Here is a 17815-nt window from a genome sequence, read left to right as displayed (position 1 = left end):
GCGTAGGGCAAATTAGCCAAAGTCTTGCGGGAAGATTGGTCAACAGACCAACATTTCAGCCATATCAGGCGACGGTTCAATACCGCCACACTAGAAAGACGCGCAGCCAAAGGGACCATATCTAAGTCCGCATCACACAAATACATGACACCCTGATGGATCTGATCCACCATAGCCAAAGTTGTCGGCGGGGCAGAGTCAGCCACCAGGGAGCGCCTGAGCACCTGCGTCCAATCCGCAATAGCCTGGGCTGCCATAATGGAAGCAAAAATAGGCTTCAGCATAGAGCCAGCAACCGTATAAGAATGACGGGCCAGAGATTCCAATCTCCTGTCCGTCGGGGTCCCGGAACACCGGGGTACCCTCAGCAGGGATCGCATTTGAGTTATTCAAAATCGCCACCGCGTGATCCACCTGAGGCGGCACACACCAACGCTCATCAGTGGCGGGTGTAAAGGGATAACGCAGCTTGAACCTACTCGGCACAGCAAAAGCTTTTTTAAATTGCGCCATTGCTCATCAACCGCGCGCTGAAATTCCTTAGAGCAAGGAAAAACCTGCAATGTTTTGCGTTTCCTTTGCGTCCCATAAGAGGACATCAAAACAGGAGGACATGGTTCATCCTGCAAATGCGTTTGCTTGATAGAAGCAACCAACTCATCCATGAGTGCAAGCTCTTCAGACGAGCCAGGGGGAGAATTATCAACCCCTTCCACCTCAGCCTCCCCCTCAGACCCCACAAGGTCAAGGGATGAGTGAGACCCTGAGAAGGGCACTCCAGCCATAGCAGCCCCATCGCCCTCTGAATCAGAGGAAACAGACACCCTGGGCCGTTTTGTGGATCGATCAGCCACCAGCATCTGCACCTGAGCAGCCAAATTTGCCACAATAGTAGCCAGATCAGCCCCCTCGGGGGAAGCAGCAGCCCCTTGGCCCCCCACCAAGGCGGGAGGAAACTTGCAATCCTGAGAATCCATGCCCCAGTAATATTAGGAAAAAAGGGGTACTGCCCCTTTAAGATCGCAGCGAGCGTAGCCCACCGCACCCACTGAATACACCGACCCCCACAGGGACAAGAAACTGGGCAAGGAATACAGGAAAAAAGGGAAGATAATAACCTGGAGAGATTACACAGGCTGCTGCCACCGATCGCTGTCCCAGAGCAAAAGGAAGTGATGCAAGACTGACCGCCCCTATGAAGCCTATGCAAGGCTACACAAACATGGCCGCTCGGCTGAGGATTCCTTGGGCAAATAGAAAATAGCGCCGACATGTGGCCTGATCGATCGCTGCCAAAATGGCGGCGTTTGGCGCCAAAACGCCGTGCAATACCACACAGGACCGGCCACCATGAATTTGCCGCAAAGAAATGGCGGGTCGCCGCAGCGATCGCCGCACAGCATGCCCAAAATCTGACTGCTTCATGCTGACACCCAGCAGAGCGGGAGAGCCCCCCCCCCCCTTCACAGCCCACACACAGGCAGCAAGTCCACACAGGAACTGACAGGGAGCACAGCAGCCACACAGACATGCAGGGTCAAACAGTCCCAGACTGACACCCAAATAGACAGGTCCCCACATAGAGTTATACTTACCAGTCCGGATGGCGTGGGGAGCCTGCTCCAGCGACCAAACCGCTGCACTGATGGCAGGGAGTGTCGCAAGCATGACGCAGTGGAACTGCGGTGCGAAACCGTAATGGCGTCCAGTGAGGTAGCCACCTCACCGATAGCATCCCTGCAGCGAACAGGGATGGGTCGTTCAATGTGCCAGGGTAAAACCTAAGCTGAACGCTCAATGGCAGGCTGGGAAGCCCCTGGCCCTGAGATCCAGGGTGGCCAGACTGAGACCCAGCTCTGCACGATCATCTTCATCAGAAGAAGCTAACTAACGCTGAAAATAAACCGCTAGGTAAAAGAAAGAAAAAAACTCCAAATAAAATCAAAAAGAGAAAAGAAGCTGAGACTAAGAGCCCCAGCACAGTAACAGCCCAACCTACTCCTGAGCTAGGCATTAGAAACTGAGTTGGAAATGCAGGAAGCAGGGATGTATTGACTGAGGGGACCACCCCCTGGGGGTGGGATATGCTAAAAGCTTTGATATTAATATATTCTGTTGCCTAGCTACTCCTACGGAGCAAAGGTCAATAACCCCATTAGTGACGAATATGAAGAGGCGGCGACTGTCGGAGGACGTAAGAGAAATTGGATTTTTGTAAGAACTTACCGTAAAATCCTTTTCTCTGAGTCCTCTGACTGACGCAACTCAATTCACGAATGGGTAATGCGCCATCTACAGGAGTAGACTAGGCAGTGAAAACCTCTCACTTGACACGCCTATAGGGCTGTCCCTCATGACATTACCCCAGACACATTGTGCTCACTAATCAGTTTCATAGCAAGCAGTGAAACACAACCAACCGCAGAGGGGCGGGAGCTGCGTCTGTCACAGGACTCAGAGAGAAGGATTTTACGGTAAATTCTTACAAAAACCCAAATGTGCTAGCTCCCCCTATTTATTTTGTTGTTACTGGCTGATGACAGCTAAGCATCTATTAACCTTTAGATGTGATCTTCCATGTGGAGAAGACCTAACACTATTGCATACTTTATTTGCTCCTGCACGTGTTCACGTCACCCTCCTCGTTAGCTCTACTTTGCGCTATTTTTTGTCTACAGCAGTATACAGAATACCCTATTATAGGCTCCAGACGAAGCTAATTGTAGCAAAACATGTCGAGCAATGTGAATATGAGCAATATGAATACAGCATCAACCGATCTTGATGGACGGCAGTCACCCTTCACCAGATCCTTTTGATGCGATGTATCTACTTGTACTTTGCTATTAAGATTTTCTGGATAATCTGTTATTCTGTACTAAATAATCGATCAACTCCACTGGTATAATTATCTATATATGCCTTGTTCAAGGCTCAATGTGTACATTTTATTGTAAAAAAAAAAAAAAAACCCTCTTAAGAATCTACCAATAAAAGTGATTTTTTGTGCCATTAAAGTCCTTGCCTCTCCAACCATTCCATAATTAAGATATTAGGGATGTGGCACTCTCTATCTTCCCCCTTATGTGCTCAGACTGCTGCTATCTGATTGCACATTTTCCTTCAATGCACATTTTCCTTCAATTCTCTTACAAAAATAGTTTTTTTTTAAATGTAATCTGACAGACGCCGCTCTCAATTTTTCTTCACGGAACCAAAAAATAGTAACGCATTTCCAAGGCTAAAAACATAGCCAACAGGGCAACAGAAGCTCAACCAAACCAACAGGAGCTTACCCCAAAACGAAAATAACTGCTTAAGAAAAAAAAAAAAACAAGTCTCTTCGTCAAACAGCAGCCTGCAAAACCTTGCCAAAGAAAGCATCCAAGAATGCCAGCAGATCAATCTTGTACAATTTTGTAAAGGTGTGATCCCTCAGGAAGGACAAACAGAATCAGACGTCCGAAAGAATTCCGTGGCCGACAGGTAAACCCTGATTGCCCGAACCACATCCAGCGAATGCAAGGCAAATTTCTTGGGATGCTTGGGCTTAGCACAGAGTGAAGGTAAAAACTATAATATCTTCATTAAGGTGGAACGCTGACACCACCTTAGGAAGAAAGGAATGGTTAAGTTGCAGAACAACCTTATCCCTATGAACTACCAAACATGGCGAGCAGCAAGACAGAGCCGCCAACTCAGACACCCTGCGAGCAGAGGTGACAGTCACCAAGAAGGTGACCTGAGACAGCAAAGGCAGAGAAATTTCCCTGATATTCTCAAAGGGAGGACTTTGAAGAACGGATAAAACCAAATTCAGATCCCACGGAGGTAAAGGAGACCTCCACGGTGGGGCCAGATGACGCACCCCTAGAATAAAGGTGCGAATCAAGGAATTAGTCGCCAAGGGACGTTGGAAGTAAATGGCTAAGGCCGACACCTGACCTTTAATCGTACCCAATGCCAAACTTTGCTCCACACCTGTCTGCAAGAAGGCCAAGACCTTCGCCACTGAAAAAGAGCGAGGATGCAACCCTTGCGACTCACACCAGGCAATATACATTTTCCAAGTACGATGAAGTCACCTTCCTAGCCCAGCGCAAGATGTCCCTACTGGATGAACCAAAAATGTAGGAAATAAAACTAAGAAGATAAATGATTCTTAAACTAAAAATCATAAAGATGTAAATAATGTGCAAAATCAAGTGCTTATTATAAGAAATAGAGGTTGATGACAAAATACTTATACAAAGATGTAAAAGGTGCTCCTATAAATAATTAGGATACTGGAAAGAAAGCATCTTAATAAGATAAATGAAGTGATATAAAAAATTCAAGTGAGTGCCCTCTAAAGAGTGAACCCCTACAACCAAAGGTTGCACAATGGGTATGTGAATAATGTGAAATGGTTTGTGGAAATAATAAATGAAGTGATGAATATAATTGGGTAAGTGCCCTCTGAAAGGTGAACCCCTACAACCAAGCAAGTTGTACAGCAGGTATATGAAATAAAGGGTAAATAAAATCAAGGGTCTGATAAAGTCACGTGATTTTGTGACGCAACGCGTCGGTAGAAGCCGTGGTGACGTCACTTCCGGTCTACGGCCGAGACCGGAAGTAGGGGAACGGACCGCAACAGCGGGATCTCCTGCAATATTTTTATGCTGATATCTCTCCACTTAAGTGTAAGTGCAATTTTATTTGACTAATTAAAGCCGTTTAAACTTACTACACTATGAGGGTCCCCTTTATCATTTTCTTCTGGTAAATGAGTATCCCAGGAAGTACACGGCCATCTCTTTATACCGGAGGTTATTAGAGAAAGTATACCATCCCATCTATTCAACATATCCAGTGTACTCTGATTGGAGGTGTGTGATCGATTGAAAATTTGATCTGGAGGGTCTGCAGGTTGACCTTGCATACCTGAAACGCTCGTTTGAGTGTTAATGGAGGTGAGCGGCCATTACACACTTACGTGGATTTCCTAGCTCACGAAAGTCTCGCACTGGGTTGTCACTGGCAGCATTCTACTTCACTGCACTTTTATGAACATTTATTTCAAATTATTCATTTTTTCACCCCCTTTTTTTTGGGCACAGGTTTTGTGCACTGTTTTATCCCTCTTTTCCCGATTGTTGGATTTTTTCATTGGAGATGTATATCATTTATCCAATTTTTTTTGGGACACTTGAAAATCAACAGATTGTTATTTACTTGTTAATTCACTGGCACATTTATTGCTGTTCATTTGCTATTTCCACTGGCACATTTTCAACTTTATTTCATATACCCGCTGTACAACCTGCTTGGTTGTAGGGGTTCAGAGGGCACTTACCCAATTATATTCATCACTTCATTTATTTCATCACTTCATTTATTATTTCAACAAACAATTTCACTTTATTCACATACCCATTGTGCAACCTTTGGTTGTAGGGGTTCACTCTTTAGAGGGCACTCACTTGACTTCATTTATTATCTTATTAAGATGCTTTCTTTCCAAGATCTTAATTATTTATAGGAGCACCTTTTACATCTTTGTATAAGTATTTTGTCATCAACCTCTATTTCTTATAATAAGCACTTGATTTTGCACATTATTTACATCTTTATGATTTTAGAAGAGTTTAAGAATCATTTATCTTCTTATCAGTTTTATTTCCTACATTTATGGTTCATCCAGTAGGAACATCTTGCGCTGATTCTTCCTTCTATTTTTGATTCTCCTTGTTGTAAGGACACCACCACCGACCGAATGGATTCCATTTGAAACCTCTGCACCCACACAAAGCGGTTCAGCGACTTGAGGTCTAAAATAGGACGCACCTTGCCTCCTTCCTGGGCACCGTGAACAGGTTTGAGTAAAAACCTTGAAACCTGTCCTGCCGAGGAACCGGGACGATTACGCCCTGTGCAAGAAGATCCCGCACTGCCTCCCTAAGATTTGTTAAAACTATCTGGAGACAGACGGAGATTTGATGGAAAGAACCTGTCTGCTGGGCAAGACCGAAATTCGCTCTTGTACCCTGTACTAATCAGTTTGTGAACCCATTTGTCTTGAATCCGAGACATCCTGGGTTCCCGAAAGTAATGCAGACGTCCCCCCACCCCTGAAATCAGGTGAGGGCATCCCTTCATGCAGAGGAGGACTTGTCCGCCGTACCAGACTGGCCGGACTTGGGCTTATCTGACCAAGCCTTTTTTTCCTCCGGGGGCTCTGAAAGTCTTGCCTTTTTCCTGCGCCCGAGGCACGAAAAGGCCTTGAAGGCAGGCCCCCCCTTACTGCGAGGTGCCTTACCCTTTTGCAGATTGGGGGAGAAGAGTACTCTTACCCCCCCGTTAGACCCTTGATTAACTCATCCAAGGAGTCACCAAAGAGGTGTTCACCCAAAAAGGGAAGATCAGTAATGGCCTTAGAAGCCTGGTTCGCCGACCAGCTTTTCAGCCACACCATGCGGCATATGGCAATCCCCACCGCAGACACTCTGGCAGCCATGGGAGCAGTGTCCAGGGCCGTATCGCACAGGTACACCATGGCCTGGGCAATTTGATCTGTGAGCTCAATTGGAGTTGGAGGAACCAACTCAGCGTTCAAGTTGCTCCTAAGCGCCTTGACCCATTCTGTAACCGTCTGAGAGACCAGGACGGAGGCGAATACAGGTCTGAGAATCTAACACAACAACAAAAGCAGGCGGCGGGAAAGTGATTCCATGCGCCTGTCCATTGGGTCCTTAAACGCCCGGGAGTCCTCTACAGGGACCACAGTAGATTTATTCAACCAGGAGACAGTGTGATCCACCTTAGGTGACACTGTTCAACGATTGGAAACTGAGTCTGCAAAGGGGTAACTGCGCTGAAAGCGCTTGGGCACCACCAGCATTGTGTTTAATGCGCCGCCATTGCTCATTCACAATATCACAAAACTCCTTGGGACAAGGAAAAACCTGACCAGTCTTCTGGGCTTTGAGGGAGCCGAAGACAACCCGCTTTCCTGACTCTGTGGGCTCATCATCCAAATGTAATGTTTCCCTCACTAAACGAATCAGTGCTTCCACCAGAGCGTGTTCCTGTGCTGCAGCTGAGGACAACTCATCCTCCTCACCATCTGACTGAGGACAGGGATCCCCCAGGGAGGGTGTTGTCCGCGGCAACCAGATCAGGCTCTGAATCAGAGGACTGAGAGGGCATCAGCCATTTACGGGCAGTAACTTGTTTCATCACAAGATCCACCTTGGACGCAAACGTTGCTAAGTCTGCAGACACCAGAGAAGGTGATCCGGATGCACAAAAAGTCAGAGGGGAAATTTTCACCCTGGGACTCCATATTGCAGGAAAAGAAAAAAATGAGTACACTGGCCCTTTAAATAGCGATCGCAGTCCGCACCGCAATACCGCGCTACAGTTGGAGTCCCCCTTTAAGGCTAATAAGTGCCCTGACAGGAGCAAAGTGTGTCATAGGGATGCCCCAAGGACTAAACCCCTTACTGTGCCAGCAACCCTGAGAAGCAGGTCTGCAGTCAGTCTTCAGCGTGTGTGAACTTCTGAGAGGAAGTGACCAAACATCAATAGAGGCCGAGCCCACCTGTGTAGACTGGCTACAACAAAATGGTGGCTAAAGAAAAGTATAGGAAGCACAGGGAAAACAGCCGCCGCCCATACAGCGCGACCTATGCCCACACTTAAGAAGGCGCCCAGCACTCAGGAAGCCAGTGAAAATGGCTGCTGCCTTTACACAGATGACGCCTGATGCCCACACCTAAAAACGGCAGCCGAAAATGGCACCAAGCTTTCAGGAATCCAGGAATGAGGCCACCGCGGGAATCCAAATAAGGGGACCCCCCCGGGACAAGGTAACATCTCCAAACACCCCCCCAAGCGTCAGATGCCGCTGGAGCACCCCCAGCGGGAGCGGGGAGGGCAGGATCGCCCTGATATGCCTGGGGGATCTTTCAGAGACACACAGCCCTGTTATCCCAAGGAGTGGGTCCCATATTCCCCTCAGAGGACTGTCAAAGGGACACAGGGGATGTAGCATCACTTACCATATCAAACTGGGGGGCTCTGCTCCCACCCTGAGTGGGGGTGCTATCAGCCAAGAGGGGTATGCTGCAACTCAGGGCGTGCCGGGTTAATGCGTCCCGGCGAAGCATTCGTTCGCAGGCATCGTCCCCATCCACCGGGGCTCTATCGTGGCGTGCTCACACTAGGTGGCCAGGCTGGGAGACCATAAGGATCTAGATTATCCAGTGCGAAACCCCAGCCCGGCTGTCGCTTGTAGTTCACCAGCAGGATCCCCCTGACACTAGCTAGCGATAGTTAGTAAAGAGAAACACATTTCTCAAAAGAAAATAAAAACGGAGACCGAAGTCCTAGCAGCGAACCTAGGTCCAACTCCTAAACTAGGCAGCAAGAAACTGATTAGTGAGCAGTGTGTCTGGGGTAATCTTATGAGGGACAGCCCCTACAGGCATGTCAAGTGAAAAGTTTTCACTGCCTAGTCTACTCCTGTAGATGGCGCATTACCCATTCGTAAAGAAACATTGAGAGCTGCGTCTGTCAGAGGACGTAAGAGAAAAAGGTTTAAAGAAAAAACTCTTAAGAGGGAGCAGCCCCTCTTAAACAGCAGCCTGCAAAACTTTGGGCCAAAAGCAGCATCTGCAGATTCCAAAGTATTTACCTTATAGAATTTTGTAAAGGTATGCATGGACGACCAAGTGGCCGCATTGCAAACTTGCGATATTGAAGCCTGACGGAAGGCCAAAGAAGCACTCAGCTCCCGAGTAGAATGCACCGTGACAGGGAAAGGTGGAACCTGACCTTTTATGGAATAGGCCTGAGTTACTGTGTATGATCCATCTGGAGACTGTAGCTGAAGAACCGGCGAGCCCTTTTCTTGGTCCGTCCGTAACCACAAAGTCAGATGCCTGAAAAGGACTCAGTAGCTGCCAGATACACCCGAATCGCACAAACCACATCCAAGGTATGCAAGGCAAATGCCTTGGGATGAGCTGGCTTGTGACACAAGGAAGGCAACATATGTCCTCATTCAAATGGAGATCAGACAACTTTGGGCAGGAATGGACAGGGACTAAGAACCACTTTATTCCTATGGACCACTAAACAGGGACTGCGACAGAATAATGCTGCCAATTCTGATATCCTGCGGGCTGAGGTAATGGCCACTAAGCATGTCACCTTCTGGGATAATGTAGGCAAGGGAATCTCCGAATATGCTCAAATGGAGGTTTCTGGAGAACTGAAAGTACTAAATTTAAATTCCATGGCGGCAAAAGAGACTGTACCGGTGGAGCCACATGTTGAACCCCCTGAATGAAGGTACGAACTAAAGTGTGCATGGCTAGGGGGTCGCTGAAAGAAGAAGATTGCCAGGGCAGACACCTGGCCCTTGATGGTACTCAAGGCCAACTTCTGATCAACACCCTGTTAAAGAAAGGTTAAGATAGGAGCCACAGAAAAGGATCAAAGATGAGCGTCAATCGACTCACACCAAGAAATATACCCTTTCCACGTACGATGGTATATCTTGCTGGAAAACTACTTCCACTGGATCCAGATTATTCAGCCCGTCGCTATGCCCGGCAGTCGATTGTATATCTCCCGACAGGAAAAAAAAGATTGTAAGGAAGGAGAAAATTGCTAGGACCAGAGATCATAGCGGGGAGCCTAGGTCCTTACTCCTGACCAGACTGATTACCTAGAGCAGAGAGGGGGATTTTATACCAGCTTAGGACGGCCCAAGGGCATAGCTAGGTGTTTTTTGTTTTTCCTAGTCCTACTCCTGGAGGAGGTAATATAACCCACTAGGTTATGATTTATGGAGTGCTGTGTCCATCGATGCACAAAAGAGAAATTGAAGTTTTACAGTGCAGAATGACTTACCTTAACAAAGCTCATTCGAATAGTGCACATCTTCGTAAGTTCGTAGACCGTCTCAAATCCATGATTTACCGACTGGGCCAGAAGCTGAGCAAACTCTTGGTTGTTGAAGATCTTCAAGCTGCATCCGCTAGGGATCTTGCATACAGTTGTAGGATGAAATCCATGATGGTAATTACAATTTCGACTCTGGACAAAGATGCTGCTGTCACTCAAGCACTCTGCATACACTTCACCGCCAACATAGTACAAATGAACACCTAGAAGATAAAACAATTTTTCAAATATTTTCGGAACTCTATTGTAACTCTTCATACAGCACCACAGAAGATGATCTATAATATTTTATCAGTTGCTGAGTAGACATTCCAGAAAAATACGATTTTTGTAAGATCTTACCGTAAAATCTTTTTTTCGGATGTCCGTCGGCAGATACAGCCTCATCTCCATGAGCTGAGTGGGTTTATGCTCCTCCTATCAGGAGTAGTCTAGGCAGTTAAAATTTGAATACACACGGCCAGGGGGCTGTCCCCTAAACAAACCCCCACTGCACTATTCAGCACATCAGTTTAGTTGAAAAGCAGTGAAGACAATAGAACCAACCCTAAACAGAGGGGCGGGTGCCGTGTCTGTCAACGGACATCAGAGAAAAAGATTTTACGGTAAGATCTTACAAAAATCTTATTTTCTCCATCGCTCGTCGACAGACGCAGCCTCATCTCCATGAGCTGAGTGGGATGTCCCAAAGCAGTGTAGGTATGAGGGGGTGGGAAAAAACGCAACCAGAAAGTATGGTCAACTCCAACAGGCTAAACTTAGCCAACCGGGCAACTTGGAGCTCAACCTAACAGGGGCTCACCCAGAAAAAAAAGACTGAAGTACAAACCAACTATCTCTTACAAAACAGCAGCCAAAAGAAGCATCCGAAGATGCCAACAAATCCACCTTGTAAAATTTTGTAAAGGTGTGAACAGATGACCAAGTCACTGCCTCACAAACTTGTACAACAAAGGCCTGATGGCGAAAAGCCCAAGACGGCACTCAGCACTCTAGTAGAATGCACCTTCACAGGGAAAGGAGGAACCTGACCCTTGACTGAATAAGCCTGATCCACCATCTGCCTGATCCATTTCGAAATGGTCGCAGCGGACGCAGCCAAACCTTTGCAAGGACTGTCCGGAAGGACAAAAAGAGTCCGACTTTCTGAAGGACTCAGTAACCATCAGATAAACTCTTATCGCCCGAACCACATCCAGAGAGTGCAAGGCAACCTCTGACGTTTTGGCTTAGGACATAAGGCAACACAATATCTTCATTCAGGTGTGAATCCGACACCACCTTAGGAAGAAAAGGACTTTTGGTCAGCCGACCAGTTCTTCAACCAAATCTTAAATCAATGCCCAGGGCCGAGACCCTGACCCATAGACGCATCACACAGGAACACCAGAGCCTGGATCACCTGATCTAACAGTTCCAGCTGTTCCGGAGGAACAGTCTCGGGGTCCAAATACTCCCGCAACCCCCTAATCCATTCTGTCACCATCTGTGAAATCAACACACAAAAAACGATTTTAAAATGGAACCCGCCAGAACATGAAGATGGCAGGAATGGGATTTCACCTGCCTGTCCACTGGATCCGTAAAAACTGGAGAATCCTCCACAGGCACAAGGGTAGATTTGTTTAATCTGGAAACTGGATGGTCCACTTTAGGTGGCACCGTCCAACGGTTGGAGACCTTTTCAGCAAAAGGGTACCGGAGTTTAAAGCGTTTAGGCACTACTAACACGTGCTTAACGTGCCGCTATTGGTCATTCACAATATTGTGAAAGGTGCCAGGACAAGGGAAAATTCTGTTAGCTTTTGGAGACTTCTGAGAGCCAAAAGCCACCCACGTCCCTGCCGGTGTGAGCTTATCAGCCAATTTGAAAGTATCCCGCACTGAAATAATCCTAGCTTACACTAATGCGCGTTCCCGCGCTGCAGCCGAAGACGACAGGTCCATTTCCCCATCTGACTGCGAGGACAGCGACCCCTCAGATAGGGGGGCGTCCGGGGCGACCCCATCAGCCTCTGAATCAGAGGACACCATAATAATAGAAGGGAAGGCAGCGGCCATTTATGGCTATCAATCTTTTTCATGACTAAATCCACTTTAGTCACCAGGCTTTCCAGGGCAGCTGAAATTTTGGCCAGCGATCCAGAATGTCAGGGAGTTGCATAGAGTGGGTCTGAGGGTGTTTTCAGTTTGGGACTCCATACTGCAAATCACAAAAACTGAATTTTTGTAAAATCTTACCGTAAAATTCCCTTTCTCTGAGTCCTGACAGTCGCCGCCCCTCAATAGTCTTCACCAATGGGTATTGACCTCTTATCCATAGGAGCAAGCTAGGCATAAGACTTGTTAAAAAACAAAACAATTTGCATAGACACACTTGTAGGGGGCTGTCCCACTGGACCAATACCCCCCTGCTATCAGCATTCCCAACTCAGTTTGGTAGCAAGCAGTACATAGTCCAAAAAAACCCCAAAAGAGTGGCAGGGGCGGCGACTGTCAGAGGACTCAGAGAAAGGAATTTTACGTTAAGATTTTACAAAAATTCAGTTCTCTTACGTCCTCTGACAGTCGCCGCCCACTCATACAGTCTTCACCAATGGGATGTCCCAAAGCAATGTAGACATGAGGGGTGGGAAGCGCAATCGTCACAAAAGGTGACGCAGCACCCAGGTCAGAGAAAGGAACCTTATCTGAACCAGAAAGGTAAACTCTGGGTAACAAAAACAGCTCAACAGGAGCAACAAACCCAGGAAAGCAAATCAACAAAGGGGAAAACAAACCCCAACAGATCGGGACAGGCTAAGCCAAGTCCCCCTCAAGGCACTGCCGCGCACAGAACTTTGCGGCCAAAGGAAGCATCTGCTGATGCCAAAACATCAAGTTTGTAAAATTTGGAAAAGGTGTGCACAGACGACCAAGTCGCTGCCTTGCACACCTGGGCCACCGAAGCCGGATGTCGGAAAGCCCAGGATGCACTCACCGCTCTGGTAGAGTGCGCCTTTACAGGGAAGGGTGGCACCCGTTCCATAATTGAGTAGGCCTGTACAATCGTCTGTCTGATCCATTTTGAAATGGTTGCCCCAGACACAGCCATACCGAGGGCCCTCGGGAAGGATGGAGAGAATCCGACTTCGTAAAGTATTCAGTAGACGCCCGGTACACCCTGATCGTCCGGACTACATCCAAGGAATGCAAACCAAACTCCTTAGGATGCTGAGGATTGGCAAACAGTGAAGGCAAGACAATATCCTCATTAAGGTGAAGACCTGAAACCACCTTAGGAAGAAAAGATTGGTTAGGTCGCAAGACTACCTTATCCCTATGAACCACCAGGTAAGGGGAGCAGCAAGACAGAGCCGCCAACTCTGGCACACTGCGGGCAGATGTGATCGCCACCAAAAAGGCAACCTTTCGTGACAGCAGAGGCAGAGGAATCTCCCTGATGTTCTCAAAGGGAGGACGTTGCAAAACGGACAGGACCAAATTCAAGTCCCAAGGACGTAAAGGCGCTCTCCGAGGAGGAGCCAAATGACACACTCCAACAAAGGTGCGTATCAGAGTTTGACGCCGAGGGGCTTTGGAAAAGGATTGCCAGTGCAGACAACTGACCCTTAATCGTGGTCAGTGAAAGACGCTGGTCCACACCAAATTGCAGGAAGGCCAACACCCTCGCCACTGAAAGAGCGAGGATGGACGCCCTTAGACTCACACCAGGCAAAATAAGCCTTCCAGGTACGGTAATAGGTCTTACCGGACGAAGCCTTCCTAGCCTTGAGCAGGGTAGGAATGACTGCCGACGAGAGACCCCGATCTCTCGGGACCTGGCTTTCAACAGCCACGCCGGTAAAGCCAGCGACTGTAAAGCAGGATGGATGATCGGCCCCTGAGACAGTAGATCGTCATAACCTGAGCCGCCATGGAGGCTCGACGACCAGTTGCATGATGTCCGCGTACCAAGACCGGCGCGGCCGGGCCGGGGCCACCAGAGTCACCAACTTAGGTTCCGAGACCAACCTGCGAAGGAACCTGGACAACAACTGAATCGGGGGGAAGGCATAGATCAGGCGATACTGATTCCAAGGCACCACCAGCACATCCAAGGCGTCTGCCAGAGGATCGCGCATCCTTGCCACGAACCTTCCCACCTTGTTGTTTAGCCGAGGCGCAAACAGATCCACATCTGGGGATCCCCATCGCGCACACAGCATCCGGAATACCTCTGGATGCGGGGACGATTCCCCCTGATCCAGGGTCTGGCGGTTTAGATAGGCCTGACAGTTCTCCACACTTGGAATGTGAACTGCCGAAATCGCCGGGACCTGCGTCTCGGCCCAAGACAGAATTTTGGTCACTTCCCGAGCACTCCTGGTTCCCCCTTGGTGATTGATGTAAGCCACCGCAGTGGCGTTGTCCATCTGCACCCGTACAGGGCGGCCCCCGAAGATGATCCGACCGACGGAGCAAGCACAGTCTGATCGCTCGCAGTTCCAGGATGTTTATTGGCAGGGAGGATTCCTCCTCCGACCAAGTGCCCTGGGCAGACAGAGTGCCCAGAACGCCACCCCAGCCCGACAGGCTGGCGTCCGTGGTGACCACCGTCCACAACAACGGCCGGAAGGATTTTCCCTCCGTCAGAGCCGGAAACTGTAGCAACCACAGAAGATCCTCTCTGGCTTGGTGGCTCAAAGAGATCCTCCTTTCCAAGGAATGAGGATGCCTGTCCCACCTGGCCAGAATCTCCGCTTGCAGAGATCGTGTGTGGAACTGTGCAAATCGTATCGCCTCGAAGGCAGACACCATCAACCCCAGGGCCCGCATGCAGGTCCTGAGTGATGAGAATTCGTTATCCCTGAGGGACCTGACCTAGTTCCGTAGAGTCCGGAGCTTGTCCTCCGGCAGAAAGACTTTTGCTTGGGCGGAATCCAGGACCATCCCCAAGTAAGGGAGGCGAACAGAAGGGGACAAAGTAGATTTCTGAACATTGATGGTCCACCTGAACTCCTGGAGCGTCTGAACCGTGGTTGACAGATCGCATAACAGACACTGGCTGGCATTCGATCTTAACAGGAGATTGTCCAGATATCCCAAGATCGCAATTCCCTGCACCCGTAACAGGGCCAGAACAGGAGCCAACACTTAGGTAAACACCCTTGGAGCCGAAGCGAGACCGAAAGGTAACGCCACAAACTGATAGTGCTCCTCCGCGATTGCAAATCGGAGGTACCTCTGATGACCCTCGAATATGGGGATGTGTAGATACGCATCCTTGAGATCGATGGAAGCCAGGAAATCTCCCGGGCTCAGGGAGGCCACCACCTAGCGGAGGGATTCCATGCAGAATTTTTGAACCCGCACGGTTCAGAGCTTTTAAGTCCAGAATCGGACGTACCTTGCCCTCCTTTCTGGGCACAGTGAACAGATTTGAGTAAAACCCCCAAAATCTGTCCCGATGCGGCACCGGGACGATTACCACCTGGGCAAGGAGATCCTGAACCGCCCGATGAAGATCTTGTAAACGATCTGGGGTCAAATGAAGATCTGAGAGAAAGAATCTGTCCGCTGGACGCGAAAGGAATTCGATCTTGTAACCTGATCGAATGATTTCCTGAACCCACCTGTCCAGAATCCGGAGCAGCCAAGGTTCGAGAAAACCGCACAGACGCCCCCCCCCCCCGAACGGGTGAGGGCGTCCCTTCGGGTCGAGGCGGACTGGGCCAGCGTGGGCGGCTTTCGACTTGCCTGCCCAAGGCTTCTTCTGGCCACCATGGCCTTTGAAGGACTTGCCCTTGTCCTGTGCCTTGAAGGACCCCTGATTTGGTCTAAAGGAAGGGACCCTCTTGCCGCAGAAAAACTTACCCTTGGGATTCTGGGGCAGCAGAGTGCTCGTGACCCCTTTAACCAATTCGTCCAGCGAGTCCCCAAAAAGGCGATTCCACACATAAGGGATGTCAGACGCGTCTTCCTGGAAGTCTGGTCAGCCGACCAGCTCTTCAGCCATGCCAATCTACGGGTTATCACCGCGACAGCAGATAGTCGTGCGGCTAAAGAGGCCTCATCCAAGGCCGCGTCACACAGGAACAGAACAGCCTGAATAATCTGGTCCACCATCTCCAAAGTAGCAGGAGGGGCGGAATCAGCCACAACGCTGCGTCTGAGCACCTTGGCCCAATCTACCAGAGCCTGAGACACCAAGACGGAGGCAAAAATAGGTTTCATCAAGGAACCCGCCACCATATAGGAGTGGCGAGCAAGAGATTCCATCCGCCTATCCGTAGGGTCCCTAAACACTGGAGAATCCTCCGTGGGCACAAGAGTGGCCTTGTTCAAGCTGGACACCGTGTGATCCATTTTAGGGGCCACGGACAAGCGCAAATCCGTAGGAGACGCAAAGGGGTAACGGAGCTGAAACCGTTTTGGTACCACAAAATTGCGCTTCAAATTGCGCCATTGTTCGTTCACCATTTCGTGAAACTCAGCGGGACAAGGAAACACTTGTGCCACCTTCTGGGTTCTACGGGTCCCAAAAGAAGACCGCTTACCCGGCGGGTTGGGCTCATCCTCTAAATGTAGTGTATCTTTTACAGCGGTAATAAGCGCAGACATAGCAGCGTGTTCTCTGGCCGTCCCAGGGGGGGAATCATCCCCCTCCACATCCTCCGCCTCCCCTTCCGACAGAGGACTGAGACCCTTCAGGGGGTACGCTGTCCATGGCAACCATATCAGACTCTGAATCAGAGGAGTGAGAAAGCCTAGGCCTTTTTCTATAAGCCCGCTCAGGCATCACGCTTGCCGACGATCCGTCTGCATGAGGAAAGGAAGTGATGTCACACCGCTAGAGGCTAGATAGGACTCGGGCTAAAGAAAAATGGCTGCCCATAGGAATCAATGGGAGGCTCCAGTAAAAATGGCCGTGTATAAAGCAAATGTGCCACACACAAGATGGCGCCTGAAGGGCGCGATACACTACATAAAAAATGGCTGCTGAAGTGCCCTCAGTGAAGCCAGAGCAGCCGCCCATACCCAAAATAGCAGTCCCGCGGTATTTCACCGCTGCGGTCCGCCCATACATGCCTTTATCCCAGTAAAAAACACAGAAAATAGTGCCACAGGGGTTAGGGACCCCAACAATACCCCACAGAGCGTCCTGGACGCGAGGAATGCGAGCCCCAGACACACAGACATGAGGGGAGAGCACCGACACCAGCAGACTGTCATCCCCAGACAGAGGCCCCACTCAGAATGTACTCACAGTTCCATGATGGCGTGGGCGCCTCTCTGCGATGGGAAGCCTCCCACCCCAGATGGCGGGGGTGCCATCAGCCAAACAGGACTCTAGCAACGCACGGAAACCGTGGTTGAGACATCCTAGCAACGTGGCCACCTCGCGGGCTTTTGTCCCTGAGGACAGGGACAGGTCCTTTGCGAGGCCAGGGCATACGCATAGCCTGCTAAACGCTCGATGGCGGACTGGGATTCCATAAGGTTCTCTGTCCTGGGACACCAGGACAACCAGTCCGATTCCCAGCTCCGCAAACGCTGTAGTCTTCCAAAGATCCGACTGACTAAGCGCAGGAAACAAATAAAAAGCTAGTAGTGTAAAGAAAACACTTGTACATAAAATAAAAATAATAAAACAGAAGAAAGGCTGAGACTGTAGCCCCAGCACAGGGATAGCCTATCTTACTCCTAACTAGGCAGAAGACAAACTGAGTTGGGAATTCTGATAGCGGAGGGGTATTGGACCAGTGGGACAGCCCCCTACAGGTGTGTCTATGCAAATTGTTTTGTTTTTTTTAACAAGTCTTATGTCTAGCTTGCTCCTATGGATAAGAGGTCAATACCCATTGGTGAAGACTAT

At 49.2% G+C, this 17815-nt stretch overlaps 1 protein-coding gene across 1 annotated transcript in view; it reads right to left on the bottom strand.

Annotated features, from left to right (window-relative positions):
• SMAD1 (SMAD family member 1) overlaps window positions 1-17815 on the bottom strand; it is a 197490-nt gene that overhangs the window by 12338 nt on the left and 167337 nt on the right. The window contains exon 6 of the mRNA XM_082265707.1: window positions 9904-10160. Coding sequence (XP_082121833.1) covers window positions 9904-10160 — 257 coding nt within the window. The remainder of the gene's footprint in view (window positions 1-9903; window positions 10161-17815) is intronic.

Source organism: Pelophylax lessonae (assembly GCF_965119305.1).
Source record: "Pelophylax lessonae genome assembly, chromosome: 1".
In the NCBI taxonomy this organism is placed as follows: domain Eukaryota; kingdom Metazoa; phylum Chordata; class Amphibia; order Anura; family Ranidae; genus Pelophylax; species Pelophylax lessonae.
Note: the sequence above shows the minus strand (reverse complement) of the source record. Positions and strands in the feature narration are given on the sequence as shown.